We start from the raw sequence: 10,063 nt of genomic DNA, 5'->3' as shown, positions 1-10,063 counted from the left end.
AAATCACAGCTAGCTCTGAAAATAATAAAGAGCCTAGAGGTGTTTGCCTTTGAACCATTAGTCTTTATAGATGCAATGGTTCAGTGTCCAGACTGTACCATCTAGGACAGAATTTGATGTTTTATTTAGGGAAGATGGAATAGAACAACTCACAACTTATACACGTGTCACTTGTATGACTCACCCCATGACCCCCGGGGGTGGTGAGTCACTTTACAAAGGTGCGTCGGATTTAACTATACCATGACCCACATGTGCGTCTAAACAATGACGGACATTTGCCGATAATGACTGAGCCCCTCGTCAAAATTGTGACACACATGTTAAGGATTATGACTGTCCTCACGACGCAAATTTGACTTGCCATTTACGTATTTTGACTGACACTGATGCACGTAACCATTGGCGCACCTAGGTAAAGTGACTGACACTGGCGCACCCCTCGGGGTATGTTGCAGACGCACATATTGAGTAAATGGCCGTACCCTGCGTCACTAATTGGTTGGTAAATGACCCAACCATGACGCACATCCCCCGGGGGTCCTAGGGTGGGTCATACAAATGACATGTGTAATTAGCCTAAAGGTTTATATATAAAGAGGTTTCTGGGTCTGACAACACACCTATATTCAGGCAGGGAACAAGAAAATAAGGAAAATTACATGAAGATAGCAACCAGCCTAAAATTGTACCTTTTGGGTCCATTTTTTTTTATCTCTTAGTTGGGGAAGAATCTGAGGACGGATGTGACACTGACACAGCGCGGTAGGGTGAGGGAATAATTTCAATTTTCTGGAAGAATAGACACCCCTGATTCTGACTGAAGCATGACTGAAGATCAAAATTTGTATGATTCTTACTAAATGTAAACCCTTTAAGACAATCTAAGTACATGTAAGTCTTCCCGGTAAACCTGGTGATAGCGGCGATTGATACCACAGTCTGTATGTCACAAACCAATTCAATAGTGCAATAAATGCACCCACAATCTTATGATCTGTTGTATGGAAGTACAGTGCAGTCCACACCATCATGAACAGCCACAGCACTTCAATACACAATGCTACTAGTGCGGACACAAACAAAACAGGTTGAAGGCGTGCGAGAAGGTTAGTTAGACTTTTCATAGTTTCATTTGCTAGATTATTAATACCAAATAGTTGTTTAGCTTTAGAGCTCACTGACTGCAGCCAAGAAGAATTGTTACTTAAATCACACACAATCCAATATGCTTGGAGTTCTTCATGAATAAACAATGCACTGTAAATCAGCAGAAAAGAGTGTCCCGATATATCGTAGCCATCCCATACATGTCCAGCTTTAATACAAGTCCATTTTTTACTGTATCCACTTGTGCTACAGTTCCCGGTCATTTCTTCTATGTAGTTAAAGATGGAAACCCAAAGAAACCACACCAGAATTCCGACAATGATCCGAAGGAAATCTCTCACGATGAGAAGCGGATATTCCTTCCATAAAATGCATCCTGACATCAAAATGAAAGGAGCAGTTACACACATAGTCCATCCCCACGCCCATTTGACAAAATATTGATTGAAAAAGTTATTTTTGTCCGAGAAATACGACTCCGGTATAATTTTCTGGTCGCCAAGTATACAAAGCAATGAATATGCAATGCAAATGAATAGGGCGAGGTGACCTGCACCAAAACTTCTCAAGAAAGACGTCATAGTTATGGAAAATCGGCATAAAATTCAGTGCGATGGATTCCAGAGTTTGTTATTTATGTAATTATTCACGAAGCTTTGATTTCGGAAGTCTTAAAAAGATGAAATCCTCCAATTATTTTGCAATCTATTTCATCAGCACTCACCGGAAAGTACACATGTCCTTGTTTACAAATAGTTATTCTATTCTTATTTCATGTGTTGACACCAACAGTGCGTTATTTTCGATATGCCCGTTTATTATCTATGGAATATTTGGACTACATCGCGCTGTTCGTGTTAGCGTTTTTTCCGATGAAAACAATTTTAATTTAAGGTAACAAAATAACGAAACAGTGCCCTCTATAAAGTGCAAATCATGCCGCTGGGCACTTTAAGACAGAATAAGAATGCACTCGAGGCCGGCTAAGCTCGGTAGGCATAGTTTAATTATGATCAGTTGTTCAACTTCAACAAGTTTGAAAAACCAATATTTTGAAAAGACTTTAAAAGGAATGTATGAAAAAATGTTTTCTCCCTCCTAAACTTAGAGCATGCTATTTATGCAACTCCAAAATTGGATTTTTTGCTCAATGATGACTTAAACTATAGGCCCTAAGGCACTTTTAATTGGTCATGAATTGAGAGGTACTAGCAAATACTGTAATAATAATAATAATAATAATAATAATAATAATAATAATAATAATAATAATAATAATAATAATAATAATAATAATAATAATAATAATAATAATAATAATAATAATAACAATAACAATAATAATAATAAAATAAAGCAGCTTTTACATAAAAATGTGGGGTTTAATCTCTGGTTTAATCTCCCCTTTAACGGAACATAATTAGGCCTACCGGCACTTCAATGTATTGACGTTAAAGCAGCTAGTATTAAGGATGGACCATAATTTACGCCAGGGGCGGAGGATTTTTTTGGGGGGGGGGGGGGGATTTTTTTTGATTGAGTAATTTTGACCTTAAGGTTGGTCTGAACCCTGGAAATATGGAAACTTTCGGGCCTCATAACTTCTAAATTGTTGGTCAAAGTATATAAAAGTATACATATTTAGAATGGCAAAGACTTGATAAGTTCATCTGTGAGGTCAAATTTGGGCCAAAATGGCACTTTTGGCCCCAAATCCCAAAAATAACGGTTTTTGGCCCACTTCTTTTTTGTGCATCATAACAAAAAAATTCTTTGGCCAAAATTTTTTTTTATTAATTTTTAAAAACTAGATCAAAATATCTAGGACCCGTTTTTTCATTTTTTTGAATTTCGACCAACTTTGAGAAATTTGCGCCAAAAATGGTCAAAAAATGCTGATTTTTCAAAAAAATCATAAAAAAGCCCGATTTTGGCCCAAATTTCAAATATTTTTGGTGAAATTGGTCGAAATTCAAAAAAATGAAAAAACGGGTCCTAGATATTTTGATCTAGTTTTTAAAATTAATAAAAAAATAATTTTGGCCCAAGAATTTTTTTGTTATGATGCACAAAAAAGAAGTGGGCCAAAAACCGTTATTTTTGGGATTTTGGGCCAAAAGTGCCATTTTGGCCCAAATTTGACCTCACAGATGAATTTATCAAGTCTTTGCCATTCTAAATATGTATACTTTTATATACTTTAGACCAACAATTTAGAAGTTATGAGGCCCGAAAGTTTCCATAATTCCAGGGTTCAGACCAACCTTAATATTGGAGGCCTGAGGCACACCGACACCGCCTGGCTAATAATTATTTGGTGCAGAAGGGACACTAAAATGAATACACGGGATCGATACACGTGAATTGCTATGCACGATTTTGATATCAGACGAAAATCTTCTGAGGGAAGGTGGGGCATAACGGAACACCTAACTTCAAGGATGCTCTGTGACGTCACCATAAGTAATATGACTGTAAAAATTATATGTTCAGTTGAAGAATGTATTTACCTTTAATATACCATTAACCAATATAACTTGAATCTTACAGTTTTTTATAAAAATGAAGTAATATTTTCAAAAAAATAAATCCGTTTTGCCCCACTATCGGGGCAAAACGGAACCCCCCTATGGGGCAAAACGGCACCCTGGGTGTAAACTTATATCAGTAGTTCCATCGGTAGGCCCTAGGCCTAGTTATATGTTGGCCTATATTCAGTTACAATATTAAGTGGGCCTACCATCTCTGTGGAGTGAGTTAACTTCTTATAGACCTAGTAGGCCTATAATATGTATGACCAATATTTGATTAGAAAGAAATATATAGGCCTACCCATCTCTGTAGAGTAAGTTAACTTTTAATCATTAATTCTATATGTAGGCCTAGTTTAATATGCCTATGTTTCAGCAAAGTGTTTACCATGCTCGAGTAGGCCCCTAGATAACGCCTACATTTCCTTGAGTGAAGACGTATTTATGTACAATTGGGGCAAAACGGAACCCATCTGTGGGGCAAAACGCCCTGGGGCAAAACGGAACCCTGTTCCGTTATGCCCCACACTAGGGGTTCCGTTTTGCCCCATACCCGATTTTTTAGGAATAGGTTGCATGCATAATACATTGTATAGTATATAGGCCATGTAGTGCATACAGCTCAAAGCTAGTACCTTAGTGTTTACAATATACACAATTATTTGGGAATCCGATATTAATGAAGTAAAATTCCAGCGCATTAAACATCTACATACCTATCTTACGTCAGACAGGTTGAAATTTTTTGACTCGATCTTGCTCGGATGTCAGTAGATTGTTTCAGATCAAATTTTTGTTGTAAACCTGTGTGGCCATACTTGTGTTCCTCAATATAATTTGCATTGACGGCAGTATTGCCAAGGCCTATTTTTCCCTATGGTCCGTTTTGCCCCGGGGGTCCGTTATGCCCCACCTTCCCCTACCGGGTTAGAAAATGATGAATATCTCCCGTCATGATTTTTTCTCAAGAAACCAGATTTGGTCTCATAAACTTGGAAATACGTGTTGAACAGATATGATAGTCGCTAGAATGCGCTTTGAAAATTGGCCGTGCGCTTTGAACTCAAAATTTGACCATTTTATATTGCGTTGGTCCTGTTATGGACTACAGTGTGCAGCGTGTAGTACAGCTGCACTCACTGTAGGCAGTATAAAAGTCGATGACCATTGACCTCAATGGGGTATACAAGCTTAATCACGCACAACCAAGATCGATTACCCGGCTATTGTGAGTAGCCTTAGTTATGTCCCTCGACTAACTATTAGTTTAAAAGAGCTTTAAAGGTTTGAACCAAATGGCTAATCGTGGCTGTGGATTTAACCTACCATGGCGATTCCTGCCATGATGATATAGGGTCGAAGACACTGTGTGAGGGGGACATGAAATTATATACAAGGCCTGAGGGGGGACATGAAATTATATACAAGGCCAAGGAGAGGATTCAAGGAGGGACGTGAAATTTTTCCTTCGATATGAGGGGGGTGCGAAATTTTGTGTGGCGAAAATTTATGAAAGTCCTTTGCCCCCCCCCCCCCCCCGCGTAAAATTAATAAATAATGATCCCTCCCTAAGTAAGTGTTTACCTTTAGTATGACTTAAGGGGGTACTACACCCCTGGCCAATTTTGTGCCTATTTTTGCATTTTTCTCAGAAATTATAGCGCATAATTGGTGACAAGTAAGATATGTATATTATAGGGGCAAGGACTACAACTACTGCACTGGAAATTTTATTTCAGCACAGATAACAGTTGTGGTGTTACACTCAAAAATGAGGGAAAACTTATATTTGATCAATAACTACTTGCCTTGAGTTGCTGAATTTTCAGTGCAGTAGCTGTAGTCCTTGCCCCTATAGGCCTAATATACATATCTTACTTGTCACCAATGCGCTATAATTTTTGAGAAAAAATGCAAAAAAAAGGCACAAAATTGGCCAGGGGTGTAGTACCCCCTTTATAAAGAAGCATTATGCCTGTGAATTTCTCTTAAAAGGTGTGGTGATTTAAAGGGACATTAATTTTCATCAGGTTTTCATCATGCCACTGTTTTTCCGTGTGATTTAAAGGGACGTTCGCAGATTTGCTGACTGGTCTTCAGATATTTGTCCTTATTTTGACGATATCGATATGGTGTGGTGGTACATTCATATTTTAACATAAAATAACAAATGCAAGTTGCAGAACACGTTAATTTGACGACAAAATAACCACACGTTTTGTGGTTTTGAAGTTTATTTTCTAGGCCTATACACGCTACTGAAACTTATAAACATTTATGTGACAGGGTAAAAGGTTTATGTGAATTTTACGTTGTTAAAGCTCCTTCTGATCGATGGAACAGTATATCAAATTTGCCACAATACAGATACCTCAGGCGTACTAGTAATTACAATTTATTGTGAATGTAATCATATCTTGAAATGCATTACATGCATGCGCGTATTTGGGGGGCTTTGGGGCGCCAGCCCCGGGGTCAAAGTAGGGGCGGCAAAACGAAGGGGCGGCGGAAGAAGAAGGGGCGGCAAAAACAGGGGCGGCAAAAACGAAGGGGGCGGCAAAACGAATTAGCAAAGCAAAAAGGGCGCAAAAAATTGAGGAAGGGGCGGCAAAATTGTTTCTTTTTCAGCCCCCCGGGGTTGGGGCGGCCACGGTACGCCACTGACATGTATATGAAGAGCTTAGTTTCAAAACCCCTTACATCCACTTGCCCATTTTTGAGATCGAGAACACACCAAAAACTTCATCAAATAAATCACTGATATATGGGGGTTTTCAACAAAAACAGTTTTCGGCGGGATGCACATCCTACCCAGTAATTTCTTTTGATGTGTTCTCAAAATTAGGCAAGTGGATGTAAGGGGTTTTGAAACTAAGCTCTTCATATATGGGTAATTGTTAGTCTATTGTTTTTACAACTAATAATGTAATGAATGAAATAAAAGCGGTTTATTAAAGGGCCCATGGGTGTCAATCCGGGGTGGGAACTGGGAATGGACATGTCCCTTAAGTTCTGATCATGGGGGACACCCGTGGCGTACATACCCGCTCATCATGACCGTCGGTAGATCTTAGGCCTTGGTGAAAAAAATGGGGCCAACAATAGTGCCCCGGGAATATTGCACAACTTGAGCACGGTGAAGCAGGCCTTGCCGTCTATAGATTTTAAAGGCGAGTGGTCAATCACTCGCTAGCATGATGCTAGGCGAGTGGTCGAATCACTCTCTACATTTTAAATAATCGAATCACTCGCTAGGTCTGAAAAACTATTCATATACTAATGTGAAACAATATTACACACTGTTCACAAAGCTTCACAACCACTGAAACTTAACTTGTAAAATGTAAATTGATATTGGATTCAATTTTGGGCGATTCGCAGCGAGCGATATTTAGTGTCTTTGGCGAGTTTAAAATCGCTCGCTAGAAATTGAGTTTGGGCGAGCGGTGGCGAGCGTGCATGAGCGATCGCTCGCCTCAGACGGCATGGCCTGGTGAAGAAACAAAGTAGGCCTCATACGTTGGCCTAATGTGGCTGTTTACGTTGCCATAATAAGTTGATATTATATAAAACGTGCGTCGAAAAAATTTGGATAAAATTGTTAAAATTTTAATACCCCGCAGGGCTACAAAGAACCATTAACCGCGAAATATGGATATCCAATTAAAAGTAGAATATATATTCTTTGGTGCCAAATTACATTATGTGGCCTTGATGTTTTCAGTATCAACAAACACATCAAGGCCACAGGCCGGCCGGCATCAAGCCCGAGGCCGGCGACTCCCATAGGCCTATACGACGCCGACTAAACACTCCAAGTGGGACCCCAATAAGGGCCTCGCGGGCAAGAAAGCAAGAGTATGCCTAACTTTAATGTGAAACAGTAACCTTAATGTAATAATTTGACTGCACAGAATATGGCGATTTAGCACTAAACAGCTCTGACTAAACAGGGTTTTTCGGAAAAATTATGTTGTTCGATCGAAAAACATAGTTTATCGGTAAAACTCTGCTTATTGTCCGGTAAACTGTGATTCTCAATGATAAACAGAGTTTATCGATAAACAAGGTTTCTGAAAAACGAAAAAAATAGTTTATCAGAAAAACTCGGCTTATCGCCCCATAAACTGAAAAACAATATTGTTGTATTTTTTTTGCCAGAGATGGCTTGTCACTTCACATCCAGCACTGCTAACCCTGTCACGATATATATGTTAATGCATGGTTAATGCACCTCTGCACGTCATCGTCACCACTCTGTTGATTTGTGTAGGTCTACAATTTCAAATAAATATAACCATGATAACTGTTAAAACTACCTGTTAAAACTAACTGAATACCAATTTCCCAAGAGATATAACCATAACAGCACACATGAATGTTTACAACAAAGACATAACTCACCAAAGGGGAATGATTTTGACATGAAAATCTCTGATTGACTCCCCTTAACATGCTTAAGGGTCAGACTATGAATTGTTGGTCGAAGCAGCCAAAAGCATTTTGTTTGAGCCTGGTCCCACCAGGACCCAAGCGTGTCTCCACACGGAGCGACCGTTTAAACAAACAAACAAACAAAATCGATATTCATTATCTAGATCAATATATTATTGAAAAATATGTTCATGATGTTCATGAAAGTTCATCTGTGTTGGTATAAATCATGATTTTGATTTAAACTTTTGATCCAAACACAAAGAAATAATTCCTACATCGGAATTATCAGATGGTACTCCATCTTTCATAATCGCTGATTAAAGATGGAGTACCATCTTTTGATCCAAACTTTTGATCCAAACACAAAGAAATAATTCCTACCTAATTTTCAAAAACCTTTTGGTCCCCTCTCTTTTAAGGTCCAAAACTTTTTTGGCCCCCTCCCTTTTTACCAGCCCCCCCCCTCCACCGAGTATTTCTGAACACTCCCTTAGCAGTCATGAGGCCCAAAAGTATAATTCCAGGGTTAAGACCAACCTTAAGTTAAGGTTGACATGGATGTTAAACTAAACAAATAGATTTTAACGGGCATGTTTATCCACTAATATCCGTCATGAACCAACAGGTGTGTCTCTCTAAGGTAAATTGATTTATAATTCAAATTCCCCGATAGTATATAAAAACTAGGTCATAAGGGACCGTTCACAAACACTTGTAAGGGGGGGGGGCTGATGCAAAAAAATCATCGCGAAAATTTTTCGGGCCCCCATTACAGACCTCAAAATGTCAGGGCCCCCTTTTGACATGAAAATTATGGGTCAACCCCATAGAAAAGCATATAAACTCAATTTTCCCAGGAAAATTTGTGGTCATTTTTTCAGGCCCCCCCCCTCTTTTTGCATCAGCCCCCCCCCCCCCAACAAGTGTTTGTGAACGGTCCCTAATGTACCCGGAATGTCCTCATCAAGTAATTTGTCTTTTGTTTGTCAAACCGAGGGGAAGAAAGAAGACATGTCTGATTATCTGTCCGACTAGGGTCTATCACTCTTAGAAAAAAAGATTCTTGGCTGTCATACGAGGGTCATTCAATAAGTTCTTCCTCCTCTGTTTTAACTTTGATTCTGTACATGGTAGCTTCTTCAAACTTGACATGATTGCACGATGGAACGTCAGGCAAATGTATATCGATACCTTTTCCAGATTTTTGTAGGTTAGGCCTACCTCAGAACCAAAAAAAGATTTGATACGCCGGAAATGGTAAAAAAATTGCAAAATAGTTAGATGAAAAATATTTATCCCTCCTACGAGATTAGCTCGATATACAAGTGTTATGAACATATTACAACATCAAACCAAACAGCAAAATTACCAGTAATAAAAAATGCATCTTGACTTTAATATATGATACCAGCATGCATATTTTATTTACCGTGTTATGGATATGATGGTCGTTCAGAGCATCAGAATCTGCTGTCTCATAGCTGAGTTAAAAATAAAGCATAACAACCACTTTTTGTCAATTGCTTTGTTCAAAATATCATTAGTTTCCTTGGTATGTGAATTACCAAGTGCCATTTCCATAGCAGTTTTATGAAACATTATGCTTTCGGTTAGCCCTTTCTTCTATTTTAAGAAAAACATTTAATTTGATTACAGTTCTCATCTGGTCTAATTTTTTCTTTGCTAAAAAGCAAAGTTTTTTTGTTGGAGTAGGCCCTAAGCAGCTTTTTTTGTCATTTTACATAATTTTCAATATTTCTCATCATGTCAGCTTCAATGTACACTGAAAAAATATAGGGGTGTAAAATGACACTTTTCATGTGTATATTTTTCCTTAACACACTTAGCTACTGAAAATGACCCCATGAAATGCTGAAATTGAGTACCACATAAGAGGTGTTATTTGACACCTTTTTGATAATAGTACCAAAATGCATTGAAACCGGTGTGTTGTTAATTGACACACCAGCAGTGTATCCAAGGGT

The 10,063-nt window shown here is 38.5% G+C and overlaps 1 protein-coding gene across 1 annotated transcript; it reads right to left on the bottom strand.

Annotated features, from left to right (window-relative positions):
• Positions 1-884: 884 nt before the first annotated feature.
• Positions 885-1,885, bottom strand: LOC140172529 (acyl-coenzyme A diphosphatase FITM2-like). Its single transcript, XM_072195675.1, has one exon. It carries the CDS (start codon positions 1,689-1,691, stop codon positions 885-887), a length of 807 nt encoding a protein of 268 aa, XP_072051776.1. The 5' UTR covers positions 1,692-1,885.
• Between the last annotated feature and the right edge of the window lie 8,178 nt (positions 1,886-10,063).

Source organism: Amphiura filiformis, chromosome 16 (assembly GCF_039555335.1).
Source record: "Amphiura filiformis chromosome 16, Afil_fr2py, whole genome shotgun sequence".
NCBI classification, from domain to species: Eukaryota; Metazoa; Echinodermata; class Ophiuroidea; order Amphilepidida; family Amphiuridae; genus Amphiura; species Amphiura filiformis.
Note: the sequence above shows the minus strand (reverse complement) of the source record. Positions and strands in the feature narration are given on the sequence as shown.

Coding starts and splice junctions, on each gene's coding strand:
- LOC140172529 (XM_072195675.1), bottom strand. CDS start 1,691: ATGACGTCTTTCTTGAGAAGTTTTGGTGCAGGTCACCTCGCCCTATTC.